The sequence below is a fragment of the Scatophagus argus genome, chromosome 11 (assembly GCF_020382885.2).
Source record: "Scatophagus argus isolate fScaArg1 chromosome 11, fScaArg1.pri, whole genome shotgun sequence".
Classification (NCBI taxonomy): domain Eukaryota; kingdom Metazoa; phylum Chordata; class Actinopteri; family Scatophagidae; genus Scatophagus; species Scatophagus argus.
Genome location: NC_058503.1, coordinates 14,262,323 through 14,282,683, shown reverse-complemented (window position 1 = coordinate 14,282,683; position 20,361 = coordinate 14,262,323). Strand labels below are relative to the sequence as shown.

Sequence of the window (20,361 nt, the reverse complement as noted above, 5' to 3'; positions counted from 1 at the left end):
AGTTGCTTCTCATTTCTTAAACAACCACGTCGAGAGACACATCCCGTGCTCGTGGAAAAGATGTTAGTCTGTTTTAGAAGGGTCAAATCATTGGCGTGTATCAAGCGGAGAAAACATCTAAGGAGATTACAGAAACCTCTAAAATTTAGTTCAAGAACTGTCCAACGCTAAAAACTGGAAGGGTAGCGGGGAATGATCGTGGTCGGCGATCACTTAAACGTTTGGTAAAATCAAATCGAAGAAAAGCAACAGTAGAACTCTGAGCCATGTTTAATAGTGAAAGTAAGAGCATTTCCACGCGCACAATGCGAAGGGAACTCAGCTGTGTAGCCTTAAGAAAACCACTAATCGGTGAGGCTAACTGGAGAAAAGGGCTTCAGTTTGCTAAGAAACATAAAGATTGGACTCTGGAGCAATGGAAGAAGGTCATGTGGTCTGATGAGTCCAGATTTACCCTGTTCCAGAGTGATGGGCCCATCATGCCTAGTGCCTACCTGTGGGGGCAGTGCTATGATCTGGGGTTGCTTCAGTTGGTCAGGTGTAGGTTCAGCAACAGTATGTGCTCAAAGAATGAGATCAGCTGACTACCTGAATATACTGAATGACCAGGTTATTCCATCAATGGCTTTTTTCTTCCCTGATGGCACAGGCTTAGTCCAAGACGACAATGCCAGGATTGATCAGGCTCAAATTGTGAAAGAGTGGTTCAGGGAGCATGAGACATCATTTTCACACATGGATTGGCCACCACAGAGACCAGACCTTAACCCCATTGAGAGTCTTTGGGATGTGCCGGAGAAGGCTTTGCAAAGCGTTCAGACTCTGCCATCATCAATAAAAGATCTTGGTGAAAAATTAATGCAACACTGGATGGAAATAAATCTTGTGACACTGCAGAAGCTTATCGAAACTATCCCACAGCGAATGCGTGCCGTAATCAAAGCTAAAGGCGGAAATTAGAATTTTTTTTTGTTTTTGGCCAGGCTGTGTAGTTGCCAAATGAGAGATCATTTGACTTCTAGTAATTTCAGTTGTACTGTTGGGTACTTTAATGTGTAAAGTCTGTTAAAAACTCTTCATATGATTTTTTTTTTTAATGCAAAAATCTTTAATTAAAATTAAATGCACTGGAGTAAAAAAGTATAGTATGTTCATCTGAAATATAGTGGATTAAAAATATAGAGTGGCACAAAAAGAAAAGACTCAAGTACCACTGATTTCTATCCATGTACACTACTTGAGTACTTTGCTAGTTTCCACAACTGATGACATATACAGCCAGGGACAGATGCTGTATTAATATAAACATTGGATCTGGAATTACTGCTCCCTGTCTCCTTTTCCAGTTTATGGTATATACCAGACAACTTACAGGCAAAGTGACGGATTAATAATTTGATCAGAGAAGCATTTGTGATGGTTTTAAAATGTGTAGGCTGGTGTAAAACAGCAGTTTTCAGAGTCACATGGTATCTGTATAAGTTTCCTCACTCTTGTAGTACAAATCAAGTGGTGATGTTTTCAGACTGAATTTAAAATATTTATTTAGCAACTCATTCAAAGACCCTCAAGTTCCCTGTGCCTTTGAGTTAACACTATTTCTAAAGTCCTTCTCTTTCTTCCTCAGACTGTAAGCTAAAAGAAAAATAAAAAATACTTGAGTTACACTTGCAGAAAATTGCACACCTGAATGTTGAGTTGGCAATGAAGACAAACATGTCAAGTTAAAAGCACTTTTTTTTATTCATTAAGAAACCATGTTATGAAAATAATGACAACTAACCATATATCAGACAAATGTATATTTCCATATGTTAACAACAAAAGTTTGCTCTGGAGGATGCGACATCTCAGGAGTCACCAGAGGACGACTGTCTTCTCCTTGTGCTCGGAGTGTGCTTTGTCTCACCCTGCAAGGGGCCAGTTTCCACTGTACTTTCATACAATAAAAATGTTTACAAGGCTTTTCATGTCACTTCCCAATGTCCACACACGGGAAAACATTTCAAATAACTTTCATTTGTGAGGGAGAAGTTCACCTACATATACCAGATTGAGTCTCTGTGTTACGCTTCCTGTCGTCTCCGCCGTCTATTAATAATTTACACAAAACCTGTACATACTTACAGCAGGCTGGAGCCTGAAAAAGGAAGCAACACACAGTGAAAGGGAATCTTTACAAAGTCATTGTGATAAGGTGGGAGGTTATGGTGTCACAAGCACATCAGACACTTGCCTCACACGTTAACATGCGACGAACAACATTTTTCAGCTCATTCAAACGTATGGCGATGAAGCTTTACCATTCTGCAACACACTCATATCAGCTACCGTTTAATCCAGTCTGTTGCTTTAAATCACACATTCAACACAAGTGACAATAGTGACAGACATTATTAAAAATATGTATGGAGTAACTGTGTGTTTGCAATGGCTGATGTTAGGATCAAGTATATTCATCTTAGATCGAGACTTTGGGTGCAATAAGAGCAGGACTTACCATACCTAACGTCCCTCTGCATATTCCCTCCCTATCCAACAACTGACAAACTTCACAAAATTGAGTTAAACAGGAGCTTGGACAGGAACAGGCATCTGAAAACACACTTAAGGCTTAATTCATATCATTTGGCACGTTGCTAATAGAAAGCAACGGTAATATTCCTCGCCATCTCGCGACTTGGACTGATCGGCACTTACTGTCTGCTGTCGTTCAGAGCAACATCTTTCAAATCACTCATATTGCATTTTGTTCAGATAAAACGAGAACCACATTACACATCTTAGATTTAAAAAACAGAACGAGACTGAGTCAAAGCACAACATTGTTTCTAAGGTTTCCGTTACTGACACTACAAACTAAAGCACTACTGCTGGAATGAGCAACAAATAACACGAAATGTCTCCTCGTCCAAAACTGCCGTGTGCTTCTTTGCTGATGCAATAACATGATCCGAAACAAACACCAGGGTTCACTTCAGGGTGCAGCTGTAATCTGTAATGACAATGTACGTGGGGTAGACTTTTTCTGTGAGGAGGCTCTGCGAATATGGATAGTATGTTAGAGCTCGTTTGAACCAGGTTTGGGTGCTGGTGTCTGTCTCGTTCTATGGCACAACTGTATGGCAAACAAAACTAACATTCAGAGTTTTGGAGCGCGACAAAGTAAATCGTTAATGGCACAGTGTAGTATCATACCTTAACAACCTGCCGGACTGCTATTGGGCATCTTGGATTTAAAGAGTCAGACGTTATCATACACAAAAAAACTCACTTCAACAAAACCAGAATGCCCTTTAAAACTACTGGCTGAGGCAAGAGATCACAGGGAGAACCAGACATGAGGTTTGTCTTGCAATTTCTGTGAAGTTTTGCATCTGCATTTTCTTTCATATTACTTTGTGAGCTGAAGGAAGAGGGCAGCTCACTTTCTTTCTGACACTGGCCCTACGTCAGTTCTGAGCCCGATATATACCGTCCTGCTGTCTCCTCTTGTGTGATAAGCCAGAAAGCCCTCCCGCAGCAAGGTCCTCACATGTTGTAAGCCACATATATGGGGTCCAGCTGGTCAGCCAGGAATCCATCTCTGAGGTGCATGCGTTGCTTTTCCCCTCGGGAGTTGATGGGGATGACGCCGGGGTCGACCACCACCACCACCCCCACGATGAGGTAGTGCTCCTCCAGGACAACGTTGGTGACCAGGGCCACCAAGTCCAGGGCCTCCTGCTCTGATCCCTCCAGCTCCACAACCACGACAAGGAGGTTGGTCCACGTGAACACAGCACTGGAGGGAGGAGGGTTGTGGTGGATGTATGGAGGGCAAGAAAAAAGGAAGGATAGATGAAGAAAAGAGGGGGGAGAAAAACAGATGAGCGTGAGATAGAAGAGACAAGCCAGGAGAGAGAATTCATGTTACTTAAACACACATCTGACAACAAAATTAATAATGCAAACTGAGCGGTATTAAAGTGGTGCTCTATAATTTATGTACATTTCTCACCATTCTGCTATGCTCTTGTGAGAACGGATAACCGAGGTTTCGATGTCAATCGGGTGGTACCTCATTCCCCTCAGCTCCAGAGTCTCATCAAGAGAGCCAACAACGTAAAGGGCGTCATGGCGCTCTGAGACATGCACACACACAGTCACAGATTTGTTAGCTTACACCTGTAGGAGGTCAAGTTTTAAGGTGACGTTGGAGAGAAAAGATGAAGGCAGAAAAAGTTTTCTGTGCTGCAAGAAGTATGAGCACATCTTACACCAAAACAATGAACTGACAGGAAGTTAGAGCGGACGCTGATGGTTCTCACCTCCACTGGCGTCAGTCAGCTCAGTGCGCCGCAGGAAGCCCAGGTAACCTGTCCTCGCCCAGACAGTGTGGGTGTCACCGAAGCTCAGCTTGGTGTTGAAGTGGTCAGCATGAAGCGCCTCCTCGCCATAAACTGTGTAGTAGCCTGTGGCGTTGTGAGGACTGCTCACCCAAATCTATTATTACACACACAACCACGACAGCTGCTTACACAGATGATCATACACATCGGCTGCTCTTTCCTTTGCTTCAGTTCAGTGGTAATAAAATCACAAAGAAAAATGACTGCAGCTGAGTCCATTAGATAGTGGATAGTGTCACACAGCAAATGTTGCTTTGTGATTCATCAGGCAGTAATACTTTGAGTGTTTACATCTGCTATAGTGTCACGTTTACGGTAAAAAACCCCCCTGTATACATGCAGCAGGTTAGTACACCAATTTCACCCTTTTACTATGCCGCTATTTATTTTGTGTGCACGTTAAAGATCTGACAGCACAGTTGGAGGACAGACTGTAAAAATACAACTTCTCACACAATGCCAATGTGTCTAGATTATGCAAATAATCAAATGATCAGTGATGGAAATCGACTTATTTAGACTTTGCGTAAGTTTAAGTTTTGAGCCAGAATTTCAATTATGTCAAATAGGAAGCTTCTTTATTTCCTTCCAGTTGCCATGTATCAATCTGATTAGAAACCTGTTAATGTGCATACATGGCAAACAAACTGGCTCTCTCCAGGAGCAAACTAGCTGGAGAAACCAGATTGTTCTAATCTCATCAGTGCATGTAAATGTTCTGATTTCAGCTGCTCTGAAAACCTCAGATAACATTACCTCTCCTAGATGGGAATCACCCAAGGGTCCTTTAGTCTCTGTGTTGGCAATGATCACCTTCACTCCTGGAAGGATCTACAACAGCAGAGAGTCATATCTCAAATAACCATGACAGCCTGAGAGAAGAGCAAAAATGCTGCAGCATAGCATCACAGCTGTCTGTAGTGTTTTCGCGTGTGTTTACACGATGCCATACCTTCCCAGACTCCATCAGTGGCAAGCTGTGTGGCGAACCTCTTTCTACCAGGCGAACTCTACAGAAAATGCAAATAAAAGGACAAAATGAACAATTTCACTCTATCCATTTTCATTGCACCTCTCAACATGTTTAACAAGAAAAACAAAACTATAAAAATTATTCAGCTCAAGAAAATATTAAACTCGGAAGGAAAACTTAGATAATTAAAATGGAAAAGGGTAATAATGGGATTAACTCCAGTCACAGAAAATAATATACGAGCATTAAAATTACCTATCATGTCGTAGAGCTCTCATGTCCACGTAAACAGTAGTGGGATCTGGTCCAGCTGTGCCCTGAAGGGAAACCAGCAGAGTGGACCTGAGTCAACAACAAAGCCCTGACAGTCCTGACATGAATGCTACAAGCTGCCTGAGTGGAGGGGAGGTGGAAGCTGCTAATGACACAACTGTTGACAAAGCGAGGTGGGGGGGGGCAGCCAGAAGCCAACCAGCCAGGCTACGGTCGTTAGGACTTTGGCAGAAGTCAACCGTGTAGCCACAAACACTGTAAGTACCCACAGAGTTAAATGCTGTAATTCTGCTGTTTGTTTTCACACAAGTCTCAGAGCATTGGGTAAAGCTACTGTAATTTATTTTCTTTTAATATTTATCTTGCAGAAAAAATGCAGAAATGACATAAACGGTCTAACTGAACGATGTTAGTTTTGATTAAATGTCAACAGCTCTGCCATTTGAATTCTAATTGAACCACCTCTGGTTGTCAGATATTGATTGCTTCTGCTACGGGATTTGTCATCATTACTGCTGTACGACTAGTCACATCACATTATGTTTTCCATCACTCCTTTTGCTAGTTTACAGCCAGAGCACAAGCCAGCAATGACTTGCTGTATGGTTCGTTAGTGAGGTCAAAGCCGAATACAGCGAGCGGAGGAGCATTTCAGACTCATTCCACAGATTAATATTTGCCATAACAGCAAAGTCATCAGTCTGATTACTACTGTGAAACATTTGATTTTATGGACCTCATCAACACGTTGGCTCATCCAGTACAAGTGAAGAGTCAAGCAGTGTGCAGTATTTGTTAATGAAGAGCTTAATTCCAAAATAAATGAAGGAGGAGAAAAACAAATGAAAAGAGCAAATTATTTCGCTTATTAAATGACTCCCTGGGCCCGGTTTTTCAAAAGTAATCCGCTCGGATTTTGGATAACGGATTGGATCAAATTTTGACAATGGGTTTTTCAAAAGAAAAAACAGATTACGTAATCGGATCAGATCACGTAATTCAACCTTGGATTGATTTGGATCAAACCTTTAGTTTGGGTTTTTTAGAACCTTTAAGTAGGATTGGGATCACTTTGATCCAAAAACTCTGGTTTATACTGATCCCATCAGAATGGTGGATTCAGTGTGGATTTCAGGCCCAAAATAATATGAAACTTTAAAATTGTATCAAATAATACTATACTTGGATCATGCAGTATAGCCTACAAGATATTCTATTTATTCATAAGGTTTTAATTTGATTTGTTCATCCATCAGGCTACAGTGACTGGGTAGGCTATAACGTATTCAGCCTTTCAGTATAGGTAGTTTGTATAGTTTTGGCCTCATAAAATAATCTCCCAAACAGCTGTCAATATTGACCACATATAATATATTTAATTCTGTCATTAATTAATGCATGTATGCAATGATTAAACAGAATAACAAAGCAATGGCAATGGCATCACTGGTTTTTGAAATCCAGTGTTTAACTATTGTGTCCCTTGTTGCACGTCCTGTTTGCTCGTTCTGGCAGAATGCAGGAGTCTGTAGTTTTACATTGTGATTTCTTATCCTATTTGAGCGCTGGTTATCCAGATTTGGCGATCCTGAAAAGTTTCTGTCTGGATCAGATTGAGCCAATCCGATGTTGCTTTGAAAAACTGGCTCAAAAGTAAAATGGATTACGTGATGGATAGCAAAAAAAAAAAAAAAAAAGGATTACCAAATCCGGATCAATTCCATCCAGATTAAACCTTTTGAAAAACCAGGCCCTGGTTTTAAACCAAAAAAAGCTACCTATATATATGTATATGAAGCTAAAATTATTAATTGTCTTGTCTACCACAACACAAAACAAAGTGTGGAAAATAGTTGTAAGTGAAACTCAGAAGATTAGGATTGTCAAAATAAATAAATAAATAAATAAAAAAGCACGTATGCCTCTTCTTCTCTTGTAGAATAAAAATAGTGAGGTTTGACAAGGCACTTTTCAAATCAGAACTAAGTCTAACTAAATCACAGCAGAGTTCATGCTGCTAGCTCATGGTATGATGTAGTAGCACATTACATTTAACACACAAATACCATACAGCAACAGTCGAGAGCCATTTGAAAAAGACCGGGCTGAAATGAACAGAGTAGTAAAGCTAAGCTTGTCAGAGGAAAAGAAAACCATGAAAAAAAATCTGTGAATTAAGGTTAAGCTTGTTCAAAAATCATGCACGGTAGACAATTAACACACACATGAACACACAGACATACACACACACACACACACACACACACACAGACCCAGCAGCAGCCCAAAGAGCAAACAGCAACTCTTATCCTACTGTTACCTGCTCAGCCAGTTTCCCTAACCTGTTGGGCTGACAGGACAGGGCAGGACAGATAAATAAAGATATTTGTGTTTACATACGTGGACACACGCACACACACACACACACACACAAAAATTAACCTGGGATAGGAAGAAACAAACCAGAAAAAAAAGATGAACAGACGCAACTCGAAGCATAGTATTTTCATTTACTTCTATGAAATATGAAGTTTTGTGTTTCCTTTAACCTCAAATTAGTTGGTATAAAGCTTTATTGCTTTGCCATTGTTTAGTTGAGAAATTAAGTTTTTTACTAGCTCAGTTTTGCAGAATAAAATGCTTAAGTTACAGGTTTTAATATTCACTTCACTGACTGATTAAAAGTAAAGGGAAAAAATAAGAAGCTTTTTGCTTTGTTACCAACTAACTGGAGGTTATGGGAGGTTGTTTTGGGTCGATACATCAACGACTCTAAGTGATTATTTTGTTTTCCTGTAACTGCCAGGCATCACATCATTTCCACTGTGTCCTTCCCACTTCTTGAGCACTTTTTCTTCACTTTACTGTTACATCATCACCAACCTCTGCTTTGTTAGGGGCTGCCAATACTGCATAAATTCATAGCTACTTTTGCTCTTAAAATACTGACTGCCATGGACTCTGGACCTCTCCAGCCCTCTCCTCCTCCTCCTCCTCCACCAGCTTACCTGCAAACAGATCGCCACATTCACCCTGCAGCCAAAGGTGGTGCTGACGGCTCGCGGTGAAAGCCCCAAGTCCTTGAAGATCTTTGAAAAGGACTGCGTGAGTGCTATGCGAGGCCTCTCCTCTGCTACCACCATGCACGTACGTACACAAGACAGGTTCACATTTCGCAGCTGGAGGTGGAAAACAAAGAGAGTTGCAACAGAAGGTGCAAACTGTGTGAAAATACACTAACAGTATTACATTACTAAAGTAATATTCTTCATCATGCTGCAAAGACGAGCGTAGGAGTTTCATGTAAGAGAAATTTAATGGCTACATTTTCATATTCACTGAATTTTTTTTATTGGGTATGTTCAACTCATTAAACCACGGATGTGATGTGTAGAATATAAAATTGCCATCTCAAGAGCTGCAGATAGTAATCAGCATACAGAGCGGAGTGAGATGTTGTACTTCAGAGCACCCGGACTCCCAATAATCACAGCTATGGCAACGGTACAACTGGGAAAAGGAAAAGTTATTAAATGCTGTGGACACAAATGGTGCAGTTTGTTGCCTTGCTGGTGACAACACTCAACACCTGAGGAGACAAACTGACCCGCAGTGCTTCTGTCTGTGATCCCAGGCCTTTGGTGCACATCTCCATGACTGAATAGGAGCAGAAGGTGACGCGCACTTTGTACTGGCTCACCGCTGCGAGCCACAGCGACGCATTGCTCTCCAGCTCCAGAGGGGGGACCAGGATCGATTGGTGGCCTGAGTACACACTGAAAACAGAAACATACAGAGAGGCTACATGGGACGACGCAGGGGAAAAGGCTCCAATGGAAAATAACACATTTGTTCCAGGCACTAGAACAGCTGCTGATGATTTTATTTCTACTTTAGCTGTCATTTGTTTATTCAAGGCTGCTAGTTTACCTGCAAAGGCACCAGAGAGCGAAGCCCAGGCCGCAGTAGGGGTCCAGACAGATGGCGATCTGTCGGGAGGGGTAGAGCTCACACTGCAGTTTGATGGACCGACACAAGGCACTGGTGGCAGCGTGAGACATCTAGAGGAGATGATGCCACAAACAGAGGGACGAATGATGCGTCAAAAATGGACTGTGGAGTAAAATTCAACTTAAAACAAATTCTTGAGCTTTTAGTTATTCATTATTTTGCTTACTGACACCTCGGCAACATGTGTACAGATTTATAAATGTTCTGCTAACAGTATTAAAGAAAGACATCTCAACATGACAGCTACAGTCTAGTAAGAAATCAGATGACTCGTGTGTCCTTTAACATACTTTGACCCCTGCCAAGATGCCTGTTGTGGACACACTGAAATCCAGGTAAGCTAACATTTCTGGGGTCGGGGGCTTGTACATCTGAGGACTCTTCTTCCTGGGGAGGTCATCTAGAGGACCAACAGATGGCAGAAGAGGGAGTCTGTTAAAGCAGCCATGGAAATCATAGAACATGTCCTTCCTTTACAAAAAAAAAAATCTCTCAGCATGAGAACGTCAGCATGTCGAGTATGTGTATATAAGTTACCCGTGTCCAGCACCATGGGCCAGCTCTTGACGTCCACAGCAGCGGCAGCCTCTTTGGATTTCAGCAGCTTCATTATTGCTTGAGTGGTCAGGATACACACTGACTTACTGACCTTTAACACACAGATACCACAGTATCACTGCATATATATTACATTACTTTAATAGAGGTTAGCTAACTTTGTATATAATTCATTTAACTAATTTTTTCAATCCATACGTCCATAAGGTTTAATGGCTGTAATAGCACAGCAAAGAGATGGATTAAATTGGCTTTTTGATGCTGGTCAGCTGACTTTCTGTTACCTCAACAATCATCTTGACGGTGGGCAGGGTGGTCGCCAGGTTCTGGGGGTGCGGGGGTCTTACAGTGACTGGCACACAGCCAGCATACAGGCAGCCATAGAAGGTGGCAATCAGGTCAATTCCTGGTCATAAATGTTTAAGAGCAGAATATTCTTTGTGTTAACATTAATAACTTTAATGAGAGCAACAGCCTCTTCTAGCGTGTGATTATGATTAACAGAAGGACTTTGAACTGAAGACGGGACAGTGGAGATATAGCTGCGACACTAAATAACAAGGCTGAAAGAGACAAGTAGCGCAATAGCAGCAGCATCTCCCACCTGGCGGGTAGACGAGCGCCACATGGTCTCCGGTGTTGAGGCGTCCCATCAGTGCTGTAGCCACCCGCTCTGCCCGCTTGTGCAGCTGCAGACAAGAAGCTGTACTGGCCACCGTACCCTGAGGAGCAAAAAATAAGAACACAAGTTACATTCATCTACATCACTATTTTTATTTAACAGATGTAAAAGAAAACCATTTCATTTCCTTATGACCAAGGCAACTTTCACCTTAATGCCTCCTCCTGTATTAGCTCCTTGCAAGCAATCCCACTAACCATTTAAACAGCATTTTCCAAAAATTACAGGATTTTTGGATCATAGTAAATAAACACTTTCATCAGGTGTTTAATTAACTGAATTAGCCAAAAACAGTCATAACCACTGAATTGTTTTATCTTGTCTAATAGTTTCCCAACTGAATTTCTAATTTCTAATTTCTAATAACCACATCAGAGTATATGCTGCCATCACAAAACAAAATTCTTTGACCAAAAGGCAGTACCTTTGCATTGAGAACGAGGAACAGAGGATGGTCTGGAGTGGCCTGAGCTCTCCATTGCAGCACATCTTGAATGTACAGAAACTATAGAGGGGAGAGAGAAACACAGGTTTAAGACATGAGAGTAAATACTCAGCAAAGTCAGATACAAACTGATCACGTCCACGTAAAATTAATGGAAAACGGTGGAGCAAAGTGGGTTTTTTTGGAATGAAGGAATGTTGCCTCTCCATCAGCCGCTTGTGTTTCAGATTCCTCTGCTCCATCTGCCACTGCGGATCCTTACCTGTGTCTGCTGTGCATGTGTGGAGGTGATGAGTGGGTGAAATGAGGATGACTCTCTACCTTACGTGCCTGGTCATTGTCTTCTAGCTGGGCCACGTCTCTCCCACAGGCCTGTGCAATCCTCTTGCCTGCCACCAGGTTTCCCACTATCATAGAAGCAGGACCGACTTCTGTCCAGCACAACCGCATTCATCAGCGTCATCACACACGTCAGAGAAGTTAGCGCACACATTCACATCAACATAAAAAAAAAACAAACACAGCAGTGGAGAAAAAAAAAAAAAGAAAAAAAATAAATCAGATGGATGTCTCTACATACTATATTTATTTCTAAACCTGATCCAAACAGGGAAATCTGCTGGTGTACCTGGCTGTTTTTGCCTTGGTTTGGGCAGGTTGGTGACACATGTGTGAGGGCACATGAGGACATTGCAGGGGTGCAAGGCGCCCTCCAGGAAGCGCTGTTTGGTCTCAGATATGTGGATGCCGCCCAGGGGAGCCTTAGGAAGCGTGTTGGCAGGCACCAAAGCCAGACAGTACACTCCAACCTGGTGGATGCTGTCTATGGCCTGGAAACAGACAGGTAAAACAAGCATAATAGAGAAGGACTGAAGATTTGCCCACATTACCGACAAACTGAGCTGAGCACCCTTCTAACCGGACTCAAGAATAGTTCAGCATCAAAGATTTGAGTTTTATTGGCTATAAAACTGTAAATTAAGTAAACTAAAGTAATATTCGCAAGAAGGTACGAAGGCTCTGCAAGTTGTTTTTCATACTGAACCGACAGGCACTGAAACCAATAAAAGCCTTAACATGCCGTAACACGTAGAAAGCAGTAATTAAGCAGCAAATTCAACTGAATACATGTGATTTGATTTACTAAAATAAAACATGAAAAAGCACAGGTATAGTTCGTCAATAAGCAATAGGATGTGAAAGCGCAATGAGCACCTGAAGGACGCGGCTCATCCACTGGAAGCTGTCTTCCTCAGAAGCGTCTGGTCTCTGCTCCGCCACCACAACGATCCTCTCGTCATGCAGCACGGACACAGAAAACACTGCTATCCTGGAGCACACAAGCACCAAAATACCCTGTCACAGCTGGACTGAACTGCAATCGATTACTGTCATCTGTGCACATGTGACAGACTCTCAATAAGACAACGGATAAAAAAACCTCTGATTTTTATTTTTTTTTAAATACCTTCCCCTGTACACAAACTTCATGGGCTCCACTGCAAGTGCTGTAGCAACCACATCATCAGCATTGTGTCTCCGTCCACTGACCACCATCAGCCCATCCATCTTTCCCACAATAAACACAAGGCTGTCCTGGTGGGAAACACAGAGCACACGACGTTACATGGAGAAATCATGACACTTCCCTGATCTTCAGTACAGAGTCATACATACAATTAGGACTTTGGAAACTGAAGATCTGCAAAGCTTCACTGAGGACTTGAAAATAACCATCAGACCCTTTAAATCCCTCAGTTCATGTCTTCCTTCGGATCAGAAATGAAAATTATTACTATTTGTGCACCGATGATTAGCCTGATTCAATGCCAAATTATTGCTTCGCTTACTGTGGTTTCACATCAGCTATATAAAATATAATTCTCTCCATCACTAGAGTGTAGTTTCAGTCCCTAACTGTCCACAGGAAGATGTGTGAATTAATCTGATTAACTGAGTCAGTGTTTCTGGAAAGACACACTGCATTTGAATTCTTTCAAAAATATTTTTCGGTTCTATTTCCATTTCACTGTGGGCTCATCATCAGCCTCACCGGCATATATCATCACACTCTGAGCACATAAACCTGAGAGTGCCTGCATGGCTCGTTAGTTTGTGTGATTTGAGTCAACTGATGCTCTAACTGGGACAGGAACAGGTTGAGTAAAACTGAAAATACCAAAAAGATAAGGCACCGAATATTACAGATTGACAATTTACGGCAATGGCAAATTAAAAAGAAATTTTAAGCATGTACGTCTTTATGTAGCATTTGCTACAAGACAGACATCCAAGCAAAGTAAAGTTAAAAGACATTATTGAGGTAGAACTCACCGGTCCCACAAAGCCCAGCAGGGAGGTCCTGGTAAAGGGTCTGTCACTGATGGGAACCCCAGACGATAATACTGGGATGGTCTGCAACAAGACACAACACGGTTAAAAACACACTTTCATGGATGAAGTACAAAAAAGGGTTCATTGCCTCTCCCTCTACTGAAGCTCACCAGCTCAGTAATCCTGCATTCTTGGAAAAACTCGACACATAAGCTTCGTACAAATGTGGATTTGGCGATAAATCTGTTTGAGCATGTGGTGAAAGTTAAAGGCAGATGACGACTGTGGAATAACGGGGTGGAACTGCACTAACTTTAAGGTAAAGAATTAATGAAATTTACCCACTATTCTTGAGAAAAGGTGTAGAATTAGTGCCACTTCACGCACGCTTTGTGATATTCTGGAAACTTTAGGTCTTTCATCTTTCTTATGATTCTAAAAATACAAAAACAGGATTTTCCTGCTCCTAATAATTTCATGTTTTGATAACAAGATTCCACACAGCAACTGTTATTATTATTAAACAGGCCCATGGATGATATACAAAGATTACTGATATTACAAATTTGAATAGCATTTAAACAGTATTTAAAGAAATGAATGACATACAAGAAATAAGAAAACACCAACCTCAAAGACGTTCTTGGTCATGCCTGGGAGACCATAGTAAGCTACACCCGTGCTGCCTGAGCTCACGCAGATCTCTCCAACCTCGTCCGTCTGACAGAGGTAGGGTGTCCCCTCCACTCGCACCACACAAACCACAGCTGGAGACACGGTGATGACATGAGACAATAAAATTGGAGCAATGAAATACCTGCTTTGATCACTTATTTCTGAACTTTTAAGAAAAGGTCCAATATTTAAAAGTTATTTGTTAGTTGAAGTTCAAAAGTCTTTAAAGTGTTTCGTCAGTACTCAGCAAAAATTAACAAGCAGCACAGTGTAGTGTACCTCCAGGCATGACCTGTCCCACATCCTGCACTGTAAGGACAGAGAGTTTCTCCTCTGTGTCAACACGGATCACACTGTGACTCAGCCCGCCCATAGACAGCACCGCCTTCCCTGGAGGAGGAACGCCCATTTCTGGGGGTCTGCAGGTCATAGACATTAAATGACGCTTGTTGTTATTGAACATAATGACGAAAAATCTTGCATTCCTCTTTATTTACTCTGCCTTTGATGGTAAATAAAGCATGCAGCAGATAGCGGTGTTACCATAGGCCATTTCTAAATTACTTCATGAAATACGGCTTGTTTATTTAAATAGCAGACTGAGTGATACACACAGCCATAATACACTGTCTTCATGGCAGGAAGAATGACACCTTAAAAGGACACAGACATGGTTTTAGTAGAATATAATTACCACATGAATCTGTATGACAGAGACTGTGGATCCATTACAAAATCTACAGACTCTCACATATCTGTCAAATACGGAGCCAATATGTCTTTTTAAAAGATGTGTTTTTAGTCCATCTGTCACCCTAATCCGTCTCCATGACTGATCAGCAGAAAAACCTAAAGTTCCTGTCTGTTCTTAGGATGCACAAATCTCCCTCTCCTTCCTGCAGGATCACAGCGACGCAAAGCTTTGGAAGGTTGCTTTTGTTCTACTGAGATGCAGTTACAGAAACTCGCCTGCGGATGGCGACAGTCATGGCTTCTGAGGAACTGGCACATGGACAGATCACCTCAGGTCGCAGCCCACGTGCCTGAAACACGTTGAGGAAGGCATCGCAGGAGGATATCGACCCTGTCAAAACGCACACACACACACACACACACACACACACACACAAACACAAATAAAACAAATCAATGACAATCTCTTGTGGCTTCAGGGTGTTTATAAGGTTTTATTTAATGAGAATCCGCAGGAGAACTCACATGGGTTAGCTCCATCAGCTACGATGAGCATGCGCAGGGAGCTTAGGCTGATGTCTCTCTGGTCTCTCTGGGCCAGCAGAGACCAATGCATGTCCCTCGATTTCACCACCGCAACCCGCGCTTCACAGGGAACACAGAGAAACAGGCAGGCTTACAATCCCAATCAACATCTCTGTCATCCAGCATGACAGCCAATCACAGATCACAAAATCCGACAGCAAATAGCGGCACGGTCTGACTCAGTTGCCAACAGGTGACTCAGCCAAGCTTGAACCATAGAGATGAATTTGATTCAGCGCAGCGGGCCTCCTGTCCTCGACCTCCACAGCACTGATGCAGCTGAGCTAGAAATCAATGAGTCCAATAAACTATGGCCTTAATCCATCCACTTCTGTCAAATGAGCGAGTCAAAACTGTTATGAGAAACAGACACTCGGTGGAAGCCAAACTTGGTCTTACACAGGCTTACAGACACAAAACACAATAACAAAATGTTGGATAAACTCAGTTTTGTGGGTTGCTTTAGCCTGAGCTAAATCCCTCTTTGTAAATGTTAAGATGCAACAAACAATGGAAGGTGAAAAGTCACAGTGTCAAAGTGGTTTGACCCTCACCTTTGTATGTGTGAACCTTCTGTATCCAGGAGAGGGGGTTGACTTTCATCAGGGAGTAAGGGATGCTGATCACATGCATCCGATTCATGACACTCTGCCATAATACATCAAGCGTCACATCAGCACCAAAACATGTTACAAGTGTATTATAACAACATGACGTCACTGTAAACAAGCTGCGAGTCATAACAAGATTTTTATCCCTTTAATAACAGCATGTCTGTGCTACTGTTGGGTGTCATATTAGGAATTTAAACTCGCAACAGCAGGTCATATACGTAAATCCCACAGCAAAACAAAGCTGGGGTAAGATGATGTTAGATGAAACAGAACATTTTTGTTGAGTTGAGATGTTTCTGCCTATCAGGACTTCATTAGTTTAAATGTATCAGTCAGTCTTTTTAACTGAGCACGGATCTCTTCTATTTCTGATTATATAATCTCTCTATTAGTCAAAGTAGAAGGTTCAAGACCACTCACAGTAAGAACTCCGTGCCACAACCCTGCTTCTCTCTTAAAGTCCAGAACGTTGGTTATGGTCTCAGCTGCAAACCAAAAAGGAGATTTTTGCAAAGGTTAGAAGACAAAAAGGGTCTGAAACATTCCTAGTCTTTATTTGAGCCTGCTTTTAACACAAAGCTGACTGACTGCAGCGCCAAACGGACTCAGACAGCAGAAACAGACCAGGAGAGTCTCTAGAGGCTGCTGGGGAAATGAGGAGTTATTTAGAACAAAAATGGGACGCTGGAGGAAAGGAAGAGCCTCACGTTCTTATCAAACAGACCTGACCCAGGTCTAACGGCAAGAAACACAACGAGCCTGGCATCCGTATTAATCACTCTGGACTGTAATTATACTCTCACAGGATCCGTGAAGGGGAAATTCTATAACATTACAGATGATAAAATTGGTTTATCTGATGAACGCGTTCTCTGTCATCTAACCTGCAGTAGGCTATAAATAAGAACAAAAAACACACAGCAATCCCAAAAAGTCAAGCCCAGTGTATACATCAATCTTGCATATTCCTAGATATTTACAATTACTAAAGCTGGTTTCGTGATTCATTTCTTTCTTTCTCTCTGTCCCTTCTCTGTCTCTTCGACTAACATTACCAATTAGGTGCTTTTGTCACAGTCATACAAATTACTAAGTGATGGAGAAAACACACAAGTACAAAAATATAGTACGGGTACTTGAGAAGTAAATGCAAAGTGTCCTCCCCACCTTCAGTGTAGCCGCAGGCCTGAGTGAGGGCATGACAGTGAGTCAGCATGGCTGAGTGGGACACTGTGATCCCCATAGTGCTTCCTTCCTTGCTGGTTTTATACTGGAAGTAAGAAACAAGGAAAAAAACACCTGGAAAATTCGATTCATTTCATTCCAAAAAACACGTGGCCTATATTACACACCTCAAAAATAGTAAAAACGCATAAAATATAAATGAAAATATGACAAATGCATCTCTGTTTCACTGGGAATATAAACTACTCTCACCTCTATGTAGGCTATATCATTACTGGCTTCCCGTATTGGAGGATGCCAGTCTTTAGGAGGCTTTACAACATGTTTTCCATCTATCACAAACCACAGTAACCGTGGCCAGCCTGCAGAGACAGAGACGTGAAATCAGTTCAAACCCGGTGAAACAATACAGACAGTCAAAACGAAAATAAAACAGACCGTACCTTTGAAAGTGGCTACCTCCCCCGTTTGTGCTTTAGGCAAGCCTTTCTGACAAGCGTCAGTGGTCAGAGCCAGCGTGACGCCACAGCTGCCCAACAGAAAGCCAATCTGTTGACTTCCTGCATCCTGGGGAACCAAAGAGAATGAAAAACTGAAGTTCAAAAACTTTGGTAAACTATCACACAACAATCAACTATTAAGCAGAATAGAAGAATGAAGAATGCTCTGAGGGAAAGTGGGAATTGTAACAGGGAGAGGAGCAAGGCTGACGACTGAAAAGAAAAATCCTCAGAGCACTGTACATCAAAGCAGCAGCGGGTAAGAAAGCAGAGTGACGGCCAATCACTATTAAAAACTCTACCGCAGAGCATCAAAGCCCGATCATAGCAGGAATAGAGCCCAACATCTGACACGCGCTCACTCATATTTGATTGGCTGTGCAAATTAGCCAACAGCTAGACTTGTGCTGAGCAAATCATACTGTGCAGAAAAAAAATGGAAAAAAGGTGGAGGAAGAAAAACAGGGCAGAAAAAAGGACATAGAAAGAGAGAGTGATGAAGAATGTGAGTTGGCAGAGTCACAACGAGTTTCAGAGACTCCAGAGAACAGTTGGCCTGTGATCTAATATTTTGACTGGAATTACACATCATTTCACCTCACTCAAATCTCATTAATTACTGCGCAGCCTCTGCAAACTGCATGCTTATAAAAGACAATCAAGAACAGGCATTAATATTCAGCCCGTGTAACTAATGTGGATGAATTTGGCTTGGTTTGAGCTGATGGATGTGCAGTAAGCTGCAATGCATTATAACATTCTGTAAGTAGAACATTTAACAGATAATGCTGCTGCTGAACACGTAATCATGCAGCACATCCGTAAGAAGTTGGAGTTTATTTTGATACAAACAAATATTCTGGGATTTAGCAAATCATAAATATCTACAGTGAAACAACAACTGTGCACATCTAATCTCTTTTGATCATGTGTGGGTAAAATGCCCAGCAGGGGTCACTCCTGCTCTTCACTGCCCCTGTAGACACCCATATATTGTCAAGAGATTTTATTTTGTATTTGCCTTTACCTTTCTGGTCAGGGGCACTTCAATAGGCACAGGTACCAACTCTGCCAGGAGGCAGCCATAAAAAGCCACCATGAACATCACTGGGTCGTTGTTGGGGAAAACAAGTGCAACCTGCAGGTGTATCACAAACACAACATGTCACAGTGTGATACGTTACGCAGTTTTTGTTTTAAATATAAGTATGGTAGGGTAAGGGGCACGGTGTGGTATCGTGACCAAGATCTGAAACCAAAACATTTCCTTCACAATTAATGAGGGGGTGATATTTTATTAGTAAAAAAAGAACAAAACATGTGCAACTATTGGCTATATAGAGCAGTGAAATGCAGTTTTCTCACACAAAAATACCAACATTTCAAAATGGCTGCCTTGATGGTAATTTCCTCTTAGTTTAAGTACCAGAACCAGCCATCAACTTTTCTTCTTCGCATCATTTTCAAGACCACTTCATGCTCAGAGAAATGCAGTAGGTCGATAATACGGCTCCAGCCTTAACTGCTGGTTATTGCCAATAATGGTAATTGAGGAAATTGAGCTCACTCTATTGTTGCACTGGCTGCATATCGTTTTAGGAACCTAAGCCCTTAAGATGCAACATCAAATTTAACCACAACTGAACCCAATTTTATCTCATCACTTACTCTGTCTCCCGGCATGAGCAAAGGCTCATTTCTGTTGCTCAGCTTGTTAAGAAGAGTGTAGGCCAGTTTCTGACTGCGCGTCCATAGCTTACCTACAAAAGTCAACGTACAGAGTCATTTTATTTGATTTAACAACCCCCCCACCTGCAAATCAACATTCAAAGACACCAAATGAGTGAGAATAAAAACAGACTGCAAAATGAGTTGCGTAGAGACAGACACAGGCACAGACACTTACATGTCCATTATTAGTGCACACCAACCCACAATGAATGGATGGCAAAAGGTTTTTCTAGGCTGGTCATTTACAGGTTAGTACCTACCATAAGTGAGTGTGTAGACAGGCTTTCCAGCATTATCAAGTGCTGTCAAACAGGGGCTCTTGGGTTGAGTGGTGCCCCACCGTTGTAAGGCTGCTGGCAAGGAGGGAGGCCACTTGTTGACCACCCCGAGATGCTCTCCTTCCAGGGGACTCATCTGCTGGCCTTCTGGCTTTGGCTGGTTGGGATCTGGCTCCTGGACTGCATGCATGGGAATGAGAATGAGAATGAGGCATTGGTGAGAATAAGCTACTGGGGTACTGTTGCCATCCGAGCTCTGAACCCTCTGAAAATGAAGGCAGGGGACTGAAACACAATGAGACTGGTGACGGTGGGGGATTAAAGGTGAGCTGTGTCCTGTCCTTGTCTGTCTTAGTTGTCTCAAGTACTACTGGGAAATGTGGAGCTAAGATATATTGAAAGGTACAGGATCCTCTCTTCATCCTCCATTTTC

The 20,361-nt window shown here is 42.0% G+C and overlaps 1 protein-coding gene across 4 annotated transcripts in view; it reads right to left on the bottom strand.

The window, feature by feature from the left end:
- Positions 1 to 1,724: 1,724 nt before the first annotated feature.
- Positions 1,725 to 20,361, bottom strand: part of dip2a (disco-interacting protein 2 homolog A) — a 76,037-nt gene continuing 57,400 nt past the window's right edge. For 2 of the 4 annotated variants that reach the window (XM_046405219.1, XM_046405221.1), the window contains 31 exons: positions 19,911 to 20,108; positions 19,588 to 19,679; positions 18,947 to 19,057; positions 17,863 to 17,986; positions 17,672 to 17,781; positions 17,402 to 17,504; positions 16,655 to 16,719; positions 16,175 to 16,268; positions 15,561 to 15,680; positions 15,312 to 15,426; positions 14,622 to 14,761; positions 14,298 to 14,434; positions 13,668 to 13,748; positions 12,802 to 12,929; positions 12,549 to 12,663; positions 11,962 to 12,163; positions 11,655 to 11,764; positions 11,313 to 11,393; positions 10,811 to 10,928; positions 10,491 to 10,612; positions 10,186 to 10,297; positions 9,939 to 10,048; positions 9,568 to 9,698; positions 9,245 to 9,413; positions 8,646 to 8,816; positions 5,620 to 5,681; positions 5,344 to 5,401; positions 5,148 to 5,222; positions 4,311 to 4,485; positions 4,001 to 4,124; positions 1,725 to 3,784 (listed from right to left, as the gene is read on the bottom strand). In XM_046405219.1, the coding sequence (XP_046261175.1) occupies positions 3,532 to 3,784; positions 4,001 to 4,124; positions 4,311 to 4,485; positions 5,148 to 5,222; positions 5,344 to 5,401; positions 5,620 to 5,681; positions 8,646 to 8,816; positions 9,245 to 9,413; positions 9,568 to 9,698; positions 9,939 to 10,048; positions 10,186 to 10,297; positions 10,491 to 10,612; positions 10,811 to 10,928; positions 11,313 to 11,393; positions 11,655 to 11,764; positions 11,962 to 12,163; positions 12,549 to 12,663; positions 12,802 to 12,929; positions 13,668 to 13,748; positions 14,298 to 14,434; positions 14,622 to 14,761; positions 15,312 to 15,426; positions 15,561 to 15,680; positions 16,175 to 16,268; positions 16,655 to 16,719; positions 17,402 to 17,504; positions 17,672 to 17,781; positions 17,863 to 17,986; positions 18,947 to 19,057; positions 19,588 to 19,679; positions 19,911 to 20,108 (3,806 nt within the window). In that variant the 3' untranslated portion in view covers positions 1,725 to 3,531. The remainder of the gene's footprint in view (positions 3,785 to 4,000; positions 4,125 to 4,310; positions 4,486 to 5,147; positions 5,223 to 5,343; positions 5,402 to 5,619; positions 5,682 to 8,645; positions 8,817 to 9,244; positions 9,414 to 9,567; positions 9,699 to 9,938; positions 10,049 to 10,185; positions 10,298 to 10,490; positions 10,613 to 10,810; positions 10,929 to 11,312; positions 11,394 to 11,654; positions 11,765 to 11,961; positions 12,164 to 12,548; positions 12,664 to 12,801; positions 12,930 to 13,667; positions 13,749 to 14,297; positions 14,435 to 14,621; positions 14,762 to 15,311; positions 15,427 to 15,560; positions 15,681 to 16,174; positions 16,269 to 16,654; positions 16,720 to 17,401; positions 17,505 to 17,671; positions 17,782 to 17,862; positions 17,987 to 18,946; positions 19,058 to 19,587; positions 19,680 to 19,910; positions 20,109 to 20,361) is intronic. The other 2 variants (XM_046405220.1, XM_046405222.1) reach the window with 1 other exon arrangement.